The 23,162-nt window shown below is 35.6% G+C and overlaps 1 protein-coding gene across 1 annotated transcript; it reads right to left on the reverse strand.

Moving 5' to 3' along the window:
- Positions 1-262: 262 nt before the first annotated feature.
- On the reverse strand, positions 263-5,048 carry LOC104609627 (MATH domain and coiled-coil domain-containing protein At2g05420-like). Its single transcript, XM_088902234.1, has 6 exons — positions 4,961-5,048; positions 4,732-4,861; positions 3,851-4,020; positions 2,171-2,456; positions 1,460-1,623; positions 263-612 (listed from the first exon to the last, which is right to left on the reverse strand). The coding sequence occupies exons 1-6, from the start codon at positions 4,974-4,976 to the stop codon at positions 449-451; spliced, it is 930 nt and encodes a 309-aa protein (XP_088758360.1). The 5' UTR covers positions 4,977-5,048; the 3' UTR covers positions 263-448.
- Positions 5,049-23,162: the final 18,114 nt, after the last annotated feature.

The following is a 23,162-nucleotide window of genomic DNA, read 5'->3' on the forward strand; positions in this document are numbered from 1 at the left end:
GACTCTTTTGTCTTTCATTTTCTCACAGTTCAAACAAGCACTTATTTTAAATAAGCACTTATTTTTAAGCACTCCCAAACATAATCTTAGACTGGTCCAAAATGGTCCAGAATATTCATTGGATTGGATTGAACCTGATCCATTTATAATAAACTCATACTGCACTAGATCGGATTGGCTAAAACCAATTCAATTGAAAGCAATGGCAAGATAGGCATTTGCATTTGATATATTTTTACATAAGAACAAAAGAAGAATTTTTTTTATTAGGAATATGTTTAGTCGTTGAGGAACAAGATGAACCAGGGATTTTGCTGAAACAGAGTGGATTTTGAATTGTGTCGCCAATTATACATCATTTGATCATTATACAACTTTAACATGCTTACCCCAGATGGTTTTACAGATATCCATGATTTGTGAAGCTCAAGCTATACATGAAATCAATTCACGACATTTTATCAACTACTGCAATAATAGTAACCTCTGCCTCGAGGATGCAAGTATCATTCACTAGAAAACCCTTTTTTGGGTCTTTGAGATCGTTAAGAGAAACCACATCAAACCAACCCCAGTTACTAGTTGTGGAAACATATTTCTGAAGATTAAGAGCTGCAAAGATTTGGGAAGAATAAAACCCACAGGAGACAGGAGTGAGTGTTACATCCATGTAATGATGATGCTAAAATGGATGAAAGAAACACTAGGGTTAGGGGTGAGCCAAAAAAACCGAAAAACTGAATGGACCAAAAAATCAACTGAAACCGAATTAAAAAATCGGTTAATTAAGTAGGTCGTTTTGGTTTCAGTTTGGTATTTTTAAAAAATTAAAGGTATTAATTTGGTTTCAGTTAATCAATATAAAAAAATTAACGATTAACCGAATCAACCGATATACATACATTTCTATATATTTTATATATTATAAATTAATAAATATGCTTTATATATAAATATATATTTATAATATCTGAACCAAGTATCAAAATTTCACAATGTACCGGCCAATATGTCTTGTACCGATGCCACTTTAAGTTGGGTTTCGGGCCTTAATTGACTTGTTTCATGGGGTAGACAGGCGTTTCCAATTAATAATTGAGCTTACACATAAATCGGTGCTAGAAAAGGGAGTAAGTTTAATCTGAAAATTATTCTATTAGGATAATAGGTTAAGTTAGTTTTGTATTGTGGGATGTATCAACTTGTATCAATATTTAGAGCCTTGATCTGAACAAAATTTGAATAGGGGTTGTATCCAAATTTAATTTGATAGGAAATAATTGACTTGTTACTTAGGTTCAGACTTAATTAGAATCTCAATAAATTTATATACAATTATTATGAATTTACTAAATTAAATATAAAATAAGTAATACATATATATTATACATAAAAATTATATTTATCTAAACGGTGAAAGGAAGATAAAACTAAATAATAAAAGAAATGATGAATTCACCTTTTTCAATGTGTTTTCCATCAAGCTGGTTCACCACCCGTAATTTGCATTTCACATACACTTCCTTGGAAGAGGAAAGGGTTGCTGAATTTGTCAAGGACATAAATGCTGAAAGACTATTGTCCTTCCTGAGCCCATAACCCTTTGGATAAACCAGAATTTTCCTGCGAAAAGAAACAGAAAAAAATTATATATATATACGCTATGAATGAAGGCAAAATCGTAAGGTGCCAATTAACCATGTGGGTTAAGGGTGCAACTTGGGTTGGATTGGGTTTGGAATTTGTTAAATTTCAATGGACCCTTAAGCTCAATATAATTAAAATTCTTTTAACTGGGGAATCCGAGGTCCAAATTTCAAACTTGCATCCCTAATATGGGTGTAACATGGATGGGCTCTGTTGGACTATTCAAGGATGAGGTCCAGGCCCAGCCCAAAAGTTCTGAGGTTTTTAGCATAAGACCGGTCCGAGAATAAAAAGCTCAGCCCATATAAAATTTTGGATTAAACTGGTCCCAGGTCAGGCCTGCCCAAGGTGCAACCCTAAAGGCCTAAACATAAATTAACATACAACAACAAGCAGAAAACTCTAGACCCATTTATGATTTGGGCTGAAAAAATTCCAATATAAGAATGCTGAGAGCAGTGTAAGGTTCAAATAGGGATTCATGCACGTAATGTAATGTCTCATGTCCAACATTAATTTATACCATTTGTAGTCTTCAGCCACAAATTCTTCTGAATAATAAATTTCATTGACTAATTGTGAGAAGTGTTCGATCTTCCAGGTATATGTAGATGGGCTGGTCTGTTTTATCAGAGACAAACATTCGCCTTTTCCTGTATTTTTCATGACAAAAATCTCTACTCCAAACACACATGTATCGTCTACAAGATATCCAAATGAAGAGTCATGGAAGACTGCGAGCTGCAGGAATTGATCAAAACCCCATTCTGTCTTCATCCCATGAAAGCGTCTCACTCTTCCATCAGCATCTAAACACAGCCAATAACGATAATGAATCTTCTTTAATGCACTTACTATATTGGTATATAGAGGTAATATTTAAGCCCTATTTGTTTTTCGATAAGTTACTTATTCGGGTAAATGCAATTATTTGGGTAAATTTTTTTTGAGAAGCACTTACCCAGGTAAGTGCATTTTTCTATGTTCTTTTATTTATCAGATAAATAAGACAATGACTATTTTAGTCATACAAATCTATTATTAATAGGGGCATTTTTGTCCCATTCAAGTGTTGGCAACTTTTCTCCCAGGTGGGAAAGTTATTTATCCACCGGGTAAGTGATACCCAAGAAAACAAACTTTCCCTGACCCCCACATAAATCTAAAAATAGAATATGGAGTTCTTGATCAATGGGAACCAAAATCCGATTGACCAACTTCCCCCCTCTCAAAATCCAAAAAAAGAATGCCCCTTAAATTGTTCAAACAGAAACACCACTAATGTTGCATTTATATGGGCAGAACACCAAAGTGCACAACACCTTGTAGAGTGTTGTGTGGGAATTCCCATGGGTTACCCCATAGAGTGAGTCCCACAAGCGCCCCACCACACATCTCAGCCGTGTATTGGGAATATCTCCCCATGACAAGTACCGGAGATCTTCGCAATGCACGTTGAGATGTGTATGTGGGGTGCGCTTTGTGGGACGTCATTCTGGACCTATTGATCTAATTGTCCGAAATAGAGGTGTAAATCAGGCTGAACCGGCCCGGCACGGCCCGGAATGATGGCACACAGGTCATGCCAGGCCAGGCCCGATATGATGGTCCATGCCGTGTTGGGCCTAGGGTTTTAGGCCCGTCGGCCAGGCCGGCACGGCACGGCTCATATATACTATTTATATATATTTTATATATAATATATTACATAAATTATAATTATATAATATATTAATAAAATAAACAATTGTTTTCAATTTTATTATACTAATTTATTTAATTATTGTATATATATGCAATTGTATACATCAAAATTCATACAAAATTATAATTTTAATTTTTTTCAGTTATTTAAATAAATAGGCAAAAATAATTTTGGCCCGGTCCATGACCCAGCTTGGGCCAAGGCTTAGCCCACGTGCCAGCCCCACCCATGGCACGGCACGACATGGGCCCGCACGGGTTTGGGCCATGGGCCATGCCGGGCCGACCCCCAAACTATTCATTGGGGACGACAGCACAGCTCATGACAGCCCGATGGTCGTGCCATGCTGGCCCCGCACTGCCCACTGTACACCTCTAGCCGAAATAAGTTATTAGAACTTTTTTTGTGTGGTAATTTGATTTTAAAGGTACTACACCATAAATAAAGAAAAAGTCTAAACGGGTATGAACAAAAAATGGCATAAGGGTGTCAGGTTACCCTCAAGCATCAAGTACTTGTCACGAAGCTGATCATAAAGAAAGAGCTTGAAAATCACTTTGACCTCCCAATCAGAAGGGAGAGAACTTGTTTGTGCAACCGCCAAATACAGTGATAAATGATCCGTCGCACCCTTGTTCTTGTTCCCCTTCGGATGGAGAGACAGTTTCCTGCAATAACAATAACAAATTAACAATAATCATAACTTCTTTATATAGATTTCCCCTTAAATTAGGGGGTTTCATAGTCCAATCCAGGCCTAGGGCCACAGTGCCACAGGGCCAATATTGGCCTTGTCCTATCCTCTGTTCCTGATCAACTCCATAGCTCAGTGGTTGAGCATTTTGACTTTAAGTTCAGATGGTATTTCTATGTGGGCAAGAGTCATGCTTCAAGAACAATGCTTGAATCATATTTTCACATTCCTTTTGGTTCTCAAACCATATTTGGTAATCATATATGATACATAGACTGGACTTGTAACAGGTGATAAAATGAGAGAGAGTAGACTAAAATGGTTTGGGTATGTGCAAAGAAGAATAATAATCACATCAGTTGGAAGAAGTAATTTGTATTGAAGGGAGTAGAAGAGTTCATGATAGATAAAAAAAAGACATTAGTAAAAATCTAAAAATAGTAAGAAATGATTTAAGTACTAATAATTTAATGGTGGATATGTCTTTAAATAGAATGAATTGATGAAATGGGATTCATGGAGCTGACCCCATATAGTTGGGAGTCGGGACAGGGATAAGGCATGGATGATGATGAGACTGGACTATTTTCCCTGAATTAAAGTGTTTTAACTTCTATTATAGAAGCTGACTGAGCTCGATTTCATTTAAACAAAAGAAGTGCACGAGGAAGCAAATTAAACAAACCATTTGTAGCCTCCAACTTCAAAATCACAAGAGTTCCATTTATCTATTGAATTCTTGGAAAGGCTCGAAAATGACTGAATCTTGAAGGTGTAATGAATAGGCTTATCTTTCCTAAAGGTTCTTCTGGTTCCTGTAAATTTAGAATAAACAAGGTGAGTAAGTTAATTCAAGAAATAACTAATACTACAAACCTGTGATCAATATATTTGTATTTAGAGAGAGAGAGAACCATGTTGATTATCCATGAATTTGCAGAGTACAGTTGATAGAAAGCAATCAAATTGTATTGCCTTCGCAAGGGAGATTTCCTTATTTTGTTAAACATAAATACTAAGCCATTTTGGTACTTTTATTCTTTCCCTACTTTGTTTTCTTCTTTTAATTTGGTAATATGCCTTTCTTACTTGTACCGTATGCTCAACTTCTTAACACCCGGGTAAGAAGATGCTTTTCTAGTGTTAAGATATACCTGATCAATAAAAACCTAATCGCACCTACTTCTGATTTGCTTTACTAATGAATTGATGCCAAGTTGGTAAGTTCTATGCCACTTTTTACCTACATAGGGTCTGTTTGGGAGGGTTAAGCTGAATATTCAGTTAAGCTGGTTCAGCTGCTTTGAAGGTCTCCAGATAATTTATTCAAAGAGGCTGAAGCAGATAACCTTTCAATTGAATGACTGACTAACAGCCAAATTAAGTCCTCCGATTTTTCACCAAACATAAGTATATAACTTAATAGCCGGGACCGTGCGATGCATGGGTTTTGTTGAATGAAACTTAAATAGTGCTATCTAAAGAGGCGGTCTCAATGACCGCCACTATAGTCTATTAAATCAAAGTAGAACTATAGATGAACATGAATTAAGTTGATCCAGAGCCAGGCTAGGTCATAATGATCATCTCTGACTATGTTTTGTTTGAAGGAAAATGCAAGGAAAGGAAGGAAAAGGTAGGAAAACCTATATAAACCTTGCATAGGTTACCTTGTCTTTCCCTTCCTTTCCCTATTTTTCCCTCAAACCAAACATAGCCTAAGTGGAAGGATCCTTATGAAATTTCCAATTGAGCTATTATTAGTTTTTCTATTTTAATTATTTGTATGCGAAATGCAATGGCTTGTTTTTATTATTTTTTTATAATTTTATGACAATTAACAAGTCTAGGAATGACAATGGGTCAGGGCAGGCAGGTCCAATTTTTGCATACCCCATCCATGACCCTGAACTCAAGTACCCCACTCTATCCTTGCCCCATACCCTAACGGGGCTAAAAATCCCAACCCCATCCCCATCCTTGCATAGAATGGACCAATGGGGATCCCAGAATTTGCCCTGCCCTACCTTGCCCCACTCCCCACCTTCTGGGTTCTACTTCATTTTCTTTTAATATATTATATATTATAAATTATGTTATGATTTTATTTTTTTTGCAAATTCTTATAAAAGTTCTAATATCATTATATATATCTTAAAGGGTATTACTGATGATTTGGTTTTTCAAATCAAATACTTTTAATCGGGTTAGGTTCATGGTTGGGAATAGGTTAGGGTGGATAAATACTACCCCAACCCCCATCTAGTCACTAGACCTGTTCATGGGTCGGGTGCCCTGATGGGCCGCCCCAGCCCCTGGATGGGCTTGAACAGGTATATGCGCCCGCGGGCTTAACCACGGGCAAAAAAGCCCGGCCCGCAATAAATTCGAGTCGGGCTCGGGATTTGCCAAAATAGCCCTGCCCGGCCTGACCTATAATTAAACCTAAAAACCCTAGTCGAATACCCCTCTTTTTTTCACCTCTTTGCCTCTTTCCCTTCTTTTTCCAGCCGAACCCTTCTTCTCCACATCCTCTTTCCCTTCTTTATATTCTTTTTTTTAATGTAAATAAATTCTGATTTATATTGATTATTGAATTCAGAATTTATATTGAATTTATATTCTTTTTTAATGTAAATAAATTCTGATTTATATTGATTATTGAATTCAGAATTTATATTCTTTTTTTAATGTAAATAAATTCTGATTTATATTGATTGTTGAATTCAGAATTTATATTGAATTTATATTCTTTTCTTAATGTAAATAAATTCTGATTTATATTGATTATTGAATAGGGAAAATTTCTAATTTTTTTATTAGGTCGGGCTTCGGGCTTGGGCTCAGCTTCGGGCTTTTTATCAGGGTCGGGTTCGGGCCCAAGTTGTAGGCCCGTTGGTCTGGCCGGGCTCGAGCTCGGGCCTAACATATTCCCATTAATGAAGAGTAAAAGCCTGGCCCGGCCCATGAACAGGTCTACTAGTCACCAAAATTTTGTGTTTCCCCAAACCTAGTCAATTATCTAAAAACTTGCTATGATTGGGGGTGGCGCAAGCTAGAAATTTTAAGAAATTTAAATAATTACTATTAACTATAATTTTTGCAAATAATTAAAGATAACTATTTTTTAAAATGGATAGAATTTATAACTACTTACTGATAATTACTATTAATTAGTAATTACTATTAACAGTAATTACTATTAATTAGTAATTACTGTTAATTACTAATAATTAGTAATTACTGTTAATTAGTTAAAGTTTTCAATAATTATTGTCAACAAAGAGATTCAGTAATTGAAATTATCTATAATTAATTACTACAATTATTGTTAAATAGTAATTTTTGAAAATACTTATTGAAAATCACTCTTAATTACTATTAATAAGTAACTATGGTTAATTAGTGGAAATTTTCAATAATTACTCTCAATAAAGTGATTAACAGGAATTGAAGATTTCAATAATTAATTACTGTTATTAATGAATCTTTTTGGTAATTTTCAAAAATTACAACTAATTTTTAATAATTAATAATAATAATTTAATTTTAAATAAAGAGAAAAAGTAGTGATCAATTTAAATAATTACTATTGACATTAATTTCTGAAAATAATTAATGATAACTAATTTTTGAAAATTATTAAAGTTTACAAATAATTACTATAATTACTATTAATAAGGACTTAATGTTAATTTGTTGAAATTTCCATTAATTATTTCTATATGATTACTGTCAATAAAGAGATTAACAATCATTGAAATTTTCAATAATTAATTATTATTAATTAGTTGAAAATTATTGAATTATTGAAAAACATAGTAACTATTGTAATTAATTAATTAGTGAAAAATTAAACTAATTATTAACAGTAACTAATTAATCATAGTGCTAACAATAATTAAGTTCTTTTCAATTATTACGGATATTAACAACAATTAATTAAAATCATATTATTAATAGTAATTAATGACAAGGTGGCAACTGGTTGGTTGGTTGGTTGGTAAGGCCTCCTGCTGGTTGTAGAGGTGGCTTGGGATCAAATCCCACCCACCTGCACCACGGTTTGGGGATGGGCTACCCCCGAGGTGTCAGTGGTCGGGTTAAAAATAAATCCAACTTAACCTGATCCTATAGGAATGGGTTCGGGGTAGGTTTTCTATATATAAGATTGGGTTAAGGTTCGGGTTAGTGTCGGGTTTTGTTACTTCAACCCATCGGGTCATAATATGAGGGTATTATTGTAATTTGATTGTTTCTATCACCATAAGGCCCATAACTCAGTTTTAGGTTGATGTTTTCCCTTGTTTTGCTTTCAAGATTCTCTATTAGAGAACACGAGAAAAATAGAATGGAACAAAGGATTTTCTTCCTATTCCCCTTCATTTTCTCTTATCCTCCTCCTTTTCTTTCTCTTTTTTTTTTATTTTCTTCTTCTTCTTCAATGGTGCATGATCTGGCGTGCTCCTAGTTGGATGGTAGTTCGGATGTCGGACTGCTTATGTGGTCGATCGAACTGCAAGAGCACACGATTAGAGGATCTGGAGTACTTTATCCAGTGTGGGCACTCCGATGCTTAAGTTAGCGAAGAATGACTGCGAGCTTAAAAGCTTTGTGAGTAAGAGAGTAAGAGAACTAGAGAGCTAAATCACGTGTATCTTATAAGGTTGGAGATGAAGCCCTTATATAGGCGAGCTGCCGTAAGCCTCACGAAACACATCCGAGATCCCCGACCCACATTACCCGAAGTCCATCTCGGATGTTAGACTGCTTATACACCATTATTCTTGAAAACATTCCTTTGAAGTTTTTGACAATCATAAAAACATTCCTTGAAGTTTTCCTTTAACAAAAAACTTCCTTTGTAGTTTTGAAAAAAAATATGCAATTAACTCCCTTCTATTATTATCGCAATAATGGAGACTTTGAAGTTATGAAAGTGCCCTTACTATTTGTTAGGGCATCTTTCAACATAATTTAAAATGCTAGATTTATCCTTCTAAACTTCACTTCACCTAACAAGTTTATAAAGTAAAGTTACTTTGCAATTTTCAATTAGACCCCAAGAATTTTTTAGTGAAAAGTTAAAAATTCTTTTTGGGGTATTTTAGTATATCTCCATTGAATTGATAGCTTAGGGGTACTTAGAGGTACTTTAGTATATCTCCTAAGTTAAAAACTTAGGGTACTTTAAGACATTATATAAACAATAGGGATAGAGTTAGTCAATTAGATAAAAAAGTAAGAGCAGTTTAAGAAATTTTCTCTTTTAAAAAAGAAAAACTAATGCATTAGGTCAATATTTTCTGTTTGGGAAAAAAAATAAGGGAGGTAATTGTAGGCATTTCTAATTAAAACTATCACAGGGGTTTTTATTAAGGTTGCATTTGTTTGAGGTGTCAATTTAAATTTTACACCATGGAAAAAATGAACCGATTTAGTGATCAGCGGAAATTAAAACCGATTGATTTTGAAAATTTAGACCTACCTTGTTTGGATGTCAAGGTGTAAATTCAGTGAAATGGTGCAAAGGAGGAGAAGACGATCTATAGAGGAGGAGGGAAGGAGGGGAAGAAGAAGAAGAAAAAGAAAAAGAAAAAGGAGGAGGAGAAGAGAGAAAGAGTGAACAAAAGAGAAAGAAGAAGAAGAAGAAGAGAAAAGGGGCCAACTGGACTACCTTGTTCTAGGTCCTCTCCGACTCTCCCCCTTGCAGCGGTAGTGATGGAAAGAGAAAAAAAGGGGGGGAAGAGGAAGAAGAAGAGAGAAGGAGAAGAGAGAGAGAGAAAGAGATCACTCACAACGGAGCCAGCCGCAGTCAGAGGGGCCGACTAGACTAGCACTTTTTCTTCCGTTTGGATCCTCTCCGGCTCTCCCTTTGAAGGTGGGTTTAGATCTGCCACTAGTTGCAGCGGCGGTGACAAAAAGAGAAAAAAAAAGGGGGAAGAAGAAGAAGAGAGAAGGAGAAGAGAGAGGAAGAAAGAGTGGTTAATTTTGCATTGATAATTTTGGCGTATATATTACATCGATTATCGATGTAAATAAAATTCAAAATGAAATTTTACACCAATTTTTGGTGTAAAATTACATGTTTACCCCGATTCGATTTTCCACCCCGAACAAACGTAGCCTAAAGTGAAACTTAGGGGACATTTTTACGATTGTTTGAAACCTTAGGGAAGGTTTTTATATTTTCCTCTAACTTTTATGACATGCACCAAAACAAAGGCAAGTATTTGGAAAATTTCCGATCAGTATCCTATACTTTGGCTCGAGTGACAATTTGATCCTCAAACTTTAAAATGCAACAATCCAGTACCCAAATTTTCAATTTGCGACAATCCGGTACCCGGCGTTAATTCATCGTTAGTCAGTGCATAAAAAATACATAAATACCCATCTCACTTTCGATAAATGAGTCTGAGTCATTTTTGAAATGATAATAATGACCTCCCCTACAATAACCTTTCTATACGAGTGGGAACCACTGTTCACTGCTCTAATGAAGACCATAGTTCTCCCCGTCTGTGTTGATAATCGGAATATGCCACCGAAAAAGCTCAAATCAAGAGGAAAACAGTGTTGAAGAGCATCATACGAAGATTTTCAACATTTTATTGGGAAAATATCTCTGGAACATAAAGCATTTTCCGCCATTAGAAGTGTTTTTAATCCCACCTTAGTCTGAGAAGAGAACGCTAGTTGCTTGTGCCGAAGAAGACAAACAAGGTTTGATTTTTTTTTTTTTTTTCTTGTTGAACTACGAAAATTCAAAAGAACCCATGATTGACCTAGATTTATATCCTGAACTACGAAATGCACAATTAAGAAAATTGACCCAATCCAACAGATAATCAAAAGATTCAAAACCCAAGTAATCTCTCACCCGAAACTAACCAAATTAGAGATCATCATGTAACTAATAAATAAAAAAAATAAAAAAAAGTAAACATATAACCAGTCATAAAATGAAATCATTTTTTATCAATTAAAATCAACACATTTCAACACGAAGCTTTTATCGTGAACAGTAAAGGAAAAGCACTTAAGTCAGATCCTGTACCTTCAATCCCAGAATGAAAAATTCCCAAGCCTAAAACCAGTAAACATAGTTGTTAAGAGGGGTTAGATCATAGGCATTCAGTAAGACCTAACTCCCACAATTCCTGTTGTTGCCTTCTGGAGTGGTCGAGTTCAACGCATTCGCAATTCCACCCATAAATTTCTTTTCTGCAACTTGTCAAATGAGAAAATCAAAAAAGCTCGGCATATCAAGAACCCAAAAAGCCCTTATCACCTATCCTGCTATCCATTCCTAGAACCCGGAAGAGATGCTAAGAAAGAAGAGAACCGCAAGCAACAACCAAGGTAACGAACCGAACGGAGCTCCCATGACAGGGAAAACGGAATTTTATTTATGGAGGAAAGTAAAGTGTTCAAAACAATACCAATATCGTTTGTGATGGAGGGTGATTTGGCCCGACCTCATAGCATGGGTACGCGTGGACATGACCTTGTTCAAGCGATGACTCAGCGTAACAGCACAGCAACCACAACCGCAACTCGGTGGGAACGGCCCACCGAGTTGGGCCTGGCATCGGCATCTCGGTGAGATAAGCTACTCGTTGAGATGCCGCCAAGCGTCTGCCCCTCACCGAGGTTGAGACGCTCCGAGCTACCTCCGAGCTCGGAGCCCCCTAACCTTTCCTAATGCCCGAGCTCCTCCCATTGAGTTTTGGGCCACTCTCAAACGGAAACACCGCAAGGTAGAGACACCTCAGGGCCAGATAGTTCGGTGTGACCTGCCACAGGTAGCTCGCCACTTGCAAGGTAGTTCGGCACGAGGTACCTCGCAGTAGGACAGTTCGGCATATCGCAGGAAGGCCTCCTGCCCGACCTCCGTACCTGACAAACCTGTAGACAGCAACCACGTCCCTCGTCAGACAGTGTCGTGCCCGCCACCTTTTGGAGGGTGTCTTACATCTGATAGGTACGTACCCTACAACGACGGCCCCGCACGTGCCACCTCAGCCTTGGTAGTAACGGCTGCGACAGAGCAGCAATGACGGTTATGCCAGCCTTGTCAGGGGCTAATGGGCCTGATTCAACAGAGTTTTGTTATAAACCCGATCCCAAAAGGATAGAGGTAACTTCCTAATACTTGCGCTATCTACACTCTTAGCTTTCTTCCTCTCTTTGCATCTCTCACAGAACTCTAATTTAAGCATCGGAGTGTTCCCGTCGGGTAAGCCCCCGGGGATTCTTCATCTTCTCCGTCTCAGGTAACCTTCAGGAGCCACGCGAGTGCCAGATAAGAATGACCGGATTGCGCATCATCAGTTTGTTTCTCTTTCTTTCTTCCCTTGTATGGGAGTTTTTCTTCCTTCAACCTCTGCCTTTCCTTCAACCCAATTTCAAGAGAAAGGGACAGAATGGAATAACTTCTTACCACCTACGCATGCTCTGAATGAAGAATGGTTGGTCATGCCACCTCTCCTCTGTTGTTCCCAAATTGAAGAGAAAGAGGAATAGGGTAAAAAGAAAGGAAATGGGTAAATGGTCCGAATATTATGATAAAGGTTGGTTTTGGCATTATAAAATTATGTAAATTGTACCTGATCTCACGTGATGACCTTGGCTGACAATGAATTAACGCCCAAGCCCAGTACCAAATTGTTGCAAATTGAAAATTTGAGTATTGGATTATTGCATTTTAAAAGTTTGGAGATCAATTTGTCACTCGAGCCAAAGTACAAGATAACAATCGGGAATTTTCCCTTTTTTTATAATAGTATAGATAGAAGTGCAGAAATCGAGCCCAACCTAATTAGGGTTGGATTGGGGCTTCAACCACTTGATTATATTGCCTAACGTTGGCATCAAGCCGACCTAAATAGGCCTGACTTGCACTGCACTTTGGATTTGCTTGGTTATCTATTAGTGAGACAACCTTTGAGCTTGTAAATACATATTGCTACATAAATATAAATATAACATGTTACATATTTGAAAAAGATGCATTCTTGTTGAGGGTTTATCCAACAATGATTGAGTGGGTGGCCTCATATTTCAACCATAATACAGTTTTTTTGACTTAGCTGACAATAACCCATCACCACCACAGGTGAAAAATCCATACAATGAATCAAGATAATTTTCACCAATGCATTACTAGTATATAAATTGAAGTTTAATCAACTATAGAGACCCATCCACCCACTCAATAGATGTATCATGTCATGTGTCCTCGATTCCAAATTTGAGGGGGAAAAACCGTGAAAGCAGATTCTTCATAGTTCATTCCTGTAAGAGTACTGAGATTTCAGATTCTGAATATGAATATGGGGGTATAACTGAATATAATGCTCACCAAATTACTCTCATCACATGTTCATCACCAGACACTCTCCAATCTTGTTATGTGAAACCATACATATGATACTCATGTGCTTGATTCTCCAATTCGTTATTTCTTCCCCGAAAATGAAACTCTGAAATCGTCCGGCCTCCATGGTTTATGAATTTCCGAAAACTTCACCAGCTTGAACCCCGGCTTTAAGTCTGTCAACAACAGCGGGCATCCGCATCCTTGGGCTCTCTGGGGGGTAATACGGAGGCCGTGGCGGCAGCGGAAACAGAAGTGGTGGTGCATGGTAGGGTTGCTGCAGCTGTGAGAGTCCGATTGGTCTTGGTGGTCGGAGAACACACTCAAAGTGAAGATGTACATGACAATATGCACAGCCATAGCGCCAGTAGTTACAGGCAAATCCGCAAATAGAACAGTTGTTAGGTCCCCCAGGTTGCAAGGAGAGGATGTGTTGGGGGTGCACTGCGTGCTTGACAGTAGAAGGTAACTGGGTGCAGATGGGATGAGCATCGAAGTCACACAGAGGGCAAGCATAGAAGATCCCTTGTAGGCTGTCGCGGCAGACATTGCAGAGGCGCCCATTTCCTTGCATCATCAGCCCCTGCGGCTGCCGGAGTAGGCTGAGGGGGTGGTCGGAGTGCATATGGCATGGGAGGGTCATGGGACATGTGGAACAGTAGAGGTGTAAATCGAAGTCGCAACCATGGCAGCGGTAGCGCAGGCCGATGCCCAAGGTTCTGCATCCATTACAACGGAATTCCTGAGGCAAGAATACCTCTACTAGGACATGATCATGGAGGACATGGTGAAGACTCCTCGTTGTCTCCGCTGCCGAACCCATCTCTTTGTCTGGTAAGTAGCTAATCAATGGAAGATCTCTCTGTCTTGAATTATTGATATATATTTATCTGTTCGATGTTGGATCGATGAGATGCGCACCATTGACTCGGTCGACCAGTACCAACATTGGGACACGGAGAGACTTGGCTTGCTAAGTTGACTTGGAAGACTAGAAGTCTAGCATCCCTGCAAGTTGGCAATTGAAATTTCAAAATCATTCACCCGTAGACCTGGCAAGCGGCTTGGGTGCGTCGGGTTCGGGTTGGGCTAAGGTATTTCGGGTTGGGTTGTCAAATGCTAAACCCTAATCCTAAATGTTCGGGTTAGGGTTGATTCATGGGTCAATTCGGGTCATCCCAAAAAATAATTTAAATTTAAAAAAATAAAGAAAAATTATATGAAAAATGTCAAAATTAAAAGAATTAACCTTAAAATTCCAAATATAAAATAAAAGCTTGAACATTTAACAATTTAAAGAGTAAACAATAAAAAGTAAAGACTAAATATAAAAAATTAAAGAGTGGAAACTTCTAACAATGCATAAATAATCCTAATCAGACTTGACAATCGGGTCAGCGGGTTGACCCATGACCCAATCCAACCCAACCCCATTTTCGGGTTAGGTCGGGTCGGGCCGGTCCATTTCGCATTTGGTTTGTTGAATGTGAGACCCTAACCCTACTTTTCAGATTGGATTGGGTTGGGTTTGCGGGTTGGGTCAACTTTTTGCCATGTCTATCCACCCATCAATCGAACATGGGAATTAATGAATTAATCCTCGCGTTCTATAATATTTGGTTTTTTATCTTTACGTTATATGCAAACTTTGGGAGGCCATAAATTTACACATTGTTGATGATTTTGGGTAATTTTTCAAAATCTATGTGTTTGCCCATGTTATTTTCGCTAAAAATGCCTTTTTTGACCTCAAATATTAATTTTTAATGTAAAAAATTGGAAGGGCTCCTCACCTAGAAACCCTCATTGTTCATCTAGGGTTCAGGGTTATATATATATATATAGCGGGGACTTGTGTGATGTACGGAATTTATTAAGCGAAAGCTAAATAATAGAAATGGTCTTTTACTAAAATACCCCTTATAATCTCATGGATTTACTAAAATTTATCTTATAGTTAAAATTTTACTAAAACACCACTTATAATTTGCAATGTATTTAATCAATCTTCCATTAGATGACAATGGAAAATGATAGTGTTGACCCTAACGTTCATTTAAATAAATTTCATCAAAATAAAAATACCATTTTTGCCCTTTATAATACACGAACAATCACTATATTGGCTATATTTGGTTAATTTTGTTTTTGTACAAAAAAAGTGTTAAGGGTATTTTTGGAATAAAAAATCATGGCCTAATGGCAAAATAAACACTCCTTAATGAAAGGTTGATTAAGTAAATAAGTTGTAAAATATATGGGATGTTTTAATAAAATGAAAACTATAAGGTAGGTTTAAGTAAATATGTAAAACAGTAAAACTATAAGATGTGTTATAAAAAATGACCCTAATAAAATCACATAAGAGTATACAATTGTTTTATATTTTCAACTATTTAATTAATTAATAATTATTCATATTTTATATACTACTTTGAATAATTTTTTTATAATACAAAATTAACAATAATTAATTTTAGTTAGATTTATTCATCAAACTGATGAAACCGACCAACCCGATTAACTCGACCCGAGTTGGTCGGCTTTTTAGTATTTTAGGTCGGCTTTGGTTCAAAAATTTCCTAATTCGACCAAGTTGAATCAATTTCACTTTGGCCATTTGTAAACCAACCAAAATCGAACGACCTAACCATGGATATATATTAATATTTTATATTTTAAATATAATTTTTAATATGGAAAAGTGGGAAATTTCTCATATTTCTTATTCTAAAATGTTTTATATCATAAATCTATTTTTTTAATTTATTTTTTAATAATTGCATTATAATTTTTAAAGTTTAATTTAATTTTTAAGTTCAAATCTTTTGAAATGACTGACCAAACCAAAAAATTGACCCAAACTAATACAACTTAAGTGGGTTGGTTTTCACAAAAGGTCAGTCGGTTTCAAATAATCAACTCCCCCAACCTGACCAGGTCAATTTGGTTGACCAAATAGCCTACGATCGAACCAAACTAACTCATGAACACTCATAATTTTAGCTAGATTAATAGTCTCATTTCTGATAAATAACAATACTTTAATCTCCAATAATTATTGAAAAATTATAGCAAAAGTACACAATTATTGAAAATATATTGATAATGAAAAGAGTACAATAAGTATTGAAAATATATCAAAATTAGTCAATAGATAGTATAATCTCAAATAATAGTTTAATCTCTAATAAATATTAATCAATAAGTTATAACAAAAATACAATAAATACAATAAGTACAATAAATTAAATTTAAAAATTTCACTAATAGTAGTTTAATCTCCAATAATTATTGAAAGTTTTCTATTAAAGAACAAAACAAAATAAATTTATACATAATCGCTGAAAATACATTTATCACAAAAACAATAAATATTAATTTTAGTATATATAATTATATAATAAATACATATTAAGAGTTTAAAATTATTATTAATAAATATTAATCTTTTGAAAGTTACTTTTTCAAATTATTACGTGATATAAGTGAAATTAGTTATTTACAATATTATGTAAAAATATTAAATTATTAGTAATTTCAATATTATGTTATAATTATTTTTCTATTTTCAGCAATTTTTTTAAATTCATTACATAATTTATTTATTTTAACTATTTAAAATATTTTTATGTTAAATATTTTGTTATTTAAAATACCTAGTTATTTAAATACTTAAATAAAATGTAAACTATTTAAGTTTTAAAATATTAGTTATTTATGGAATTTAATTATCCATAAAATCATAATTTATACTATTATTACATAATTCCATTATGAATTTGTAATACATTAAATTATTATTAATTTCAATATTATGTTATATTTATTTTACGAATTTAAACAACTTTTGAATTTATTACATAATTTCATTATTTTAACTATTTGAAATATCTAGTTATGATAAATATCTAGTTATTTAAATATTTTAATAATCTATAAAATATTTAAATTTTTTTGTTATTTGAATTTTATTTATTTAAAGCTATTACATATTATTAAATGTTTGAAAAACATTTAAATTGATGATATGGGAAAACATAATTTAAATTGTTAGTACATAATTTCGTGATATATTTTGTCAAAATATAAAATTATTTATTAGATAATTTCATTATTTTAACTATTTAAAATATAGTTATGATAAATATTTAGTTATTTAAATATTTAAATAATCTATAAAATATTTGAATTTTATTTATTTAAAGCTATTACATATTATTAAATATTTAAAACGCATTTAAATTGATAATCTGGAAAAAACATAATTTAAATTGTTAATACATAATTTTTTGATATATTTTGTAAAAATATAAAATTATTTTTTGTGTTTTCAATAAATATTTTTAAGTTATTATATAATTTTGTTAGAATATTTAAATAATTCATAAATTTTCTTAATCCAAACTTTCTTTAGATAGATATAGATAAAAATTAGGGGAGAGGATAAATAGGAATTAGAGATAATTTATGAGAGAAAATCTTTACTAAATTAGAGATAATTGCGGAGATAAATAGGAATTAGAGATGATTTAGAATATAAATAGGAATTAGAGGTAATTCTAGAGAAAGTGGGAGAGGTAGTTTAAGATAAATTTTAGGAGAAGAGATTATTGAGAAAGTGCATCTCATTGATTGTTTCAAAAATGACATGGAATAAAAAAAAACAAAAATGAGAAAATTTCTTGACCAACTATCGCCCTGCCACGTCATCCTAACTCGGCCACGTCGGCATAGCTCGGCCAAGCTACGCTATTACTGTGGCACCCCATCTTATCCTTCCAGCCACGTCAATTACACGTCATATGGATGAGCACAAATACAGATAAAGAGGAATAAGGAAGACGACTCCGCTGGGGAATGGGACTCTATCCCGAATACCTCGGCGGCTAACTTCATTCCGACAACCCCAGAAGCCCAATCTGACCAGGACACGGATCTTCAGCTATAAAAAGGTACTCCGTGCTTGAGGTAAGGGATCCAACTTCTGAGACCTACACCGCTACTTAGCTCGGACCAACATCCTTATAGCTTGGCCCGACCATCCTACCACCTCCTATTGACTTGAGCGTTGGAGTTCTTACCCGGGGATAACTCCTCGGGCTTCTGACTTCTGTTCCCTTGATCACAGGTCTTGAAGCACGGCCTCGTCCTTGTAGCTCGGCCCCGCCCTGCCAGCAAGGACTATCTGGTTGGTCTCCTCAGTTCATGCACCACCTCAGATTGAGCGGCATCAGATTGGCGTTGTCTGTGGGAACGACACAAAAAGCCTTTCCCAAAAATCTCATTCCTCGCCGCGCAATTAAGGAAGCGATTAAGATGCCTAAAAACCAGTCTGAACAATCAGCTGGCCATTCCCCATCTCAGGAGAACCAAGAAGTCCCGTAACCTTTGGACGCAGTAGATCTAGCGCAATTCCGAGCCATGCAGGAAAAGGTTGATAATATCTTCGAATTCATGCAAACACTAGGGTCTGTCGTGCCACCCAACCGGGTTGCCCCCTCTCATGCCCCGACGTGCACGAAGGACAATCCTCGGACCGAGGACCCCAAAGCGCATCGGACAGACATAAGGGGAGAGCGGTCCGAGCGTATAAGGCAAGGCCTAGCCTTGGCATGGTACTCCTCCCTGCCGCTGAGGTCCATAGCGTCATGGGCCCAACTGGAGACCCAATTCTTGGCACAGTTCACGGCCAGTTAGAAGCATTGAAAAACCTCAGCCAGCCTTATGCAGGTCCGACAAAGAAAGGCGGAGTCCCTTAGAGATTACCTGGCAAGGTTCAACAAAGAAGCACTTCAAGTCAGGGACTTGAATCAATCAGTCACGGTGACGGCCATACAACACGGACTCCGCCCTTCCCCATTCAACTTCTCCATCTCCAAGAATCCTCCTTAAACGTTGGTCGCACTAATGAGCCACGCACAGAAGTATATCAACGTTGAAGAGGCCCAGGCGCAGCTCAGAGACGAGGATGAGAAGCCCGACAGAAAAAGAAGAGAGAACGATGAGCAGAAGTCCGAGAGGTTGGACAAGGATCACAAGAGACAAGATCGCCAGGCCGACCATAGACCTCGCACCCCTCTGCCGACCTATCGGAACTTCACGCCACTTAATATTCCATGGTCTAAAGTTGTGTTGCAGATCCGTGACTGCAACTATTTAGGTGGCCCAAGAAGATGAAGATGTAAAGTAACAAGAGGAACCGAGACAAATATTGCGAGTTCCACAAGGACCACGGCCACGATACGGAGAACTGTTTCGACCTTCACAACCATATCGAAGATCTAATTAGGCGTGGCTATCTCAACGGCTTCATAGACAAAGAGAAGTCAGCCCAAGAAGAACGAAGAGCGGACGAAGCTCGCCAGCCCCCGCCCCGAGGCCCCCCAGTCGGCGTCATCCACGTGATAGAGTCCCATTCATGTTTAGCTTATATCTGTCGGGATGAGGTTAGCCACCAAGGTATTCGGGATAGAGTCTCATTCCCCAGTGGAGTCATCTTCCTTATTCCTCTTTATCCATAGTTGTGCTCATCCATACGACGTGTAGTTGATGTGGCTGGAAGGATAAGATGGGGTGCCACAATAATAGCGTAGCTTGGTCGAGCTATGCCGACATGGCCGAGCTAGGATGACATGACAGGGCGATAGCTGGGCGGCCACGTGTCTCACAGGGCTAGCTCAACCATGACCCGAACACCACTCCCCCAGTTATGAAGTCGAGGAATGAATTAGTCCAATTTGTTCTTCTGCTGAAGAACTTCAAGCTGATGTCTAGATGGGCGTGTGGCCCCTTCGGTATTCCTCGGCCTTACCTTGGCCGAGGTGGTGCCAATCCAATGCTACTAAAGTCAGTATGAGCTGGTAGGATGGTCGAGTTGAGATATAAGGATGTCGGTCCGAGCTAAGTAGCGATATAGGTCTCAGAAGTTGGATCCTTTACCTCAAGCATGGAATACCTTTTTATAGTCGAAGATCCGTGTCCTGGTCGGATTGGGCTTTCCGACCAATTCATGTTTTGTCTTCGAAATCACCCCTTTTCGTGGACATTCAACTTTTACATGCTTGACAGGTATAAGCTAAATACCTTGAGACTCAACCTGTTCATGGGCCGCATAGCCCGATGGCCCGCACCCCAGTCGGGCTTGGTCATGTAATTAGGCCCGCGGGCCTGACCTCGGGCCTAACACAGTAAGCCCGACTATGTTTCGGGCCAGGCTCGGGATTTGTCAAAAAAGCCCGACCCGAGCCCGACTCACCATTATATATTTTATAAAATATATAATATGCATTTTATACATTATATAAAATATATAAATAATATAATATTTATTATAATATATATTTATAATTTAATAGATACATTTTTTATTCTTTTCTTTATAATTTCTCTCTCTCTCTCTCTCTCTCTCTCTCTCTCTCTATTCAGTCGCTTCAGTAGTAGTAATAGTATGGGCTAAATTTCGGGCTCGGGCCCAGGCCTGGGCTTCAGGCTTTTTATGAAGGCCAGGCTCGGGCCCAAGTTGTAGGCCCGATGGTCGAGTCGGGCCTTAGAAAAATCTGTTAATACAGAGTGAAAGCCCGGTCCAGCCCCGCCCATGAACAGGTCTACTTGAGACATAGACTTGTTAACTATCGTAGATGTAGTCTTCCACCAATTATTCGTCTTTGCAAGTCTAATCTTATTCGATATTCAACTTTGGATTTATTGGCGCAAGACAAAGAGGTCAAAATGCAAGTTGTGTTAGTTAAATACCTTGAAACACACTCAAGCTGGCCCCATTGTAGCGACTGGTGAGGCCGAGATACCACCATGTTTCTCATTTTCCTTGTGTGGTGGTGGGTGTTTGTGAAATTGCAGGCGAAGAAGGAACTGACAAAGACTCGATCGAGTGGAGATGGTGCACAAGATTAGGAAGGCAAAGGAGGTAAAAGTCGAGATGTAGCCAAGGCTAGACAGAAGGCCAAGGCGAAGAGAGAGAGAGAGAGAGAGAGAGAGAGAGAGAGAGAGAGTTGACGACTTTGGTTCTTTGTTATTGGGAAGAAAATGAACAGTGTTTTGGAGGAAAGTTTAATAAATCTACATCTAAATAGATATACATAAGGGCAAAATAGGTATTTTAAAAAAACAAACACATTTTGGCTTTTCTATCTAGGAAGGGAGGTAGTTGCATATTTTCTAAAAAGTATAGGAGAAGTTTTTGCTAAAGTATAAACGTAGAGGAGGTTTTTATGATTGCTAGAAAACCTAGGGGCGGTTTTTGTATTTTACCCTTTATTTAATGTCATTCTTACAAACAACTAACGGATAAAGAAAGAGAGAGTTGCTTTTTTATATCTAGCCACATGGCACCAGTGTCCCCTTTACTAGAGTCCCACTCCAACTCTCCTATATATTATCTCCTCTACTTTCTCGTAAAAAAGCAAATGTTTTAAGAAGCTGCATTCCCTTTATTCTCTCCTAAATTATTTAAAGAAACTTTGAATTAAAATATATAAGAAATACTTAAATATTATAACAAAATTATGTAACAATTTTAAAATATTTATTAAAAACACAAAAATAGTTATAATAGATTTAATAGTATTCTTTTTATTCAATTTAACAACTAAATAATATTTTAAATTATAAATATAAATTATAATTTTGCAGGTTATTCAATTTAATAAATTAAGAATTAAAATATTAAAATATTATTTAAAATTTCTAGTAACTAAATATTTTAAATAACAAAGTACTAAAAATAGCTAAATATTTAATATGATGTGATAACTCTAAAATAAATAGAATTTAACATAACAAAAAATAATTACAATATATTTCATAATATTCGAATTAATTTCATAGTTTGCAAAATTAATAAGTAAATTATCTAATAACAATATAAATTATAATTTAGTGAATGATTCAATTTTATATATAATTAATATAACTAAGTTTTGAATATTTTAAATATAAATAATTTAGTAACTAACTCATATTTTAAATATACTTTAAATAACAAGAATTTGATTAAATAACGAAATTATGTAATAAATATAATTTTTTATTGAAAACACAACAATAATTATAATAGATTTAATAATATTTGATAATAAGAATATAAAATATAAATAATTTGAAAAAATAATGAAAAATAAGTTAAATAATTCAGAGCTATTGAAGCTTCCAAATAACAAAAATATGTAATAACTTTGAAAAAAAATATTTTTCAATAGATATGTAAAAATAGAATAATAATTACATTTATTATTGTACTAATAACAAAAACATTATTTCACTTATATGAATTAATAATTCTAGAAAACAATTTCCAAAAAAGTTAATATTTATTAATAATAGTTTCAAAATATTTATCTATATTGTTTTAATATTTTCAATAAAGGATATAGGTAATTATTTATTGTATTTTTGTGATAAATATATTTTAAATAATTATGTATAAACCTATTTTTGTTTTGTTATTTAATAGTAAGTTTCCAATAACTATTGGGGGTTAAAATTTTGAAATTTCATTTATTGTACCTATTATATTTATTGTTTTTTATAATTATATTTTCAGTAATTATTTATTTTGTTGTAATTTATTGATTAATATTTATTAGAGATTAAACTATTATTGGAGATTACACTATTTATTAATTAATTTAATGTACTTTTAGTATTTATTGTATTTTCATAACTACTGTATTTTCATTAGAAAATTATTTTCAATAATTGTGGATTTTTACTTT

The sequence above is a fragment of the Nelumbo nucifera genome, chromosome 3, assembly GCF_055504915.1.
Source record: "Nelumbo nucifera cultivar China Antique chromosome 3, China Antique-T2T, whole genome shotgun sequence".
Classification (NCBI taxonomy): domain Eukaryota; kingdom Viridiplantae; phylum Streptophyta; class Magnoliopsida; order Proteales; family Nelumbonaceae; genus Nelumbo; species Nelumbo nucifera.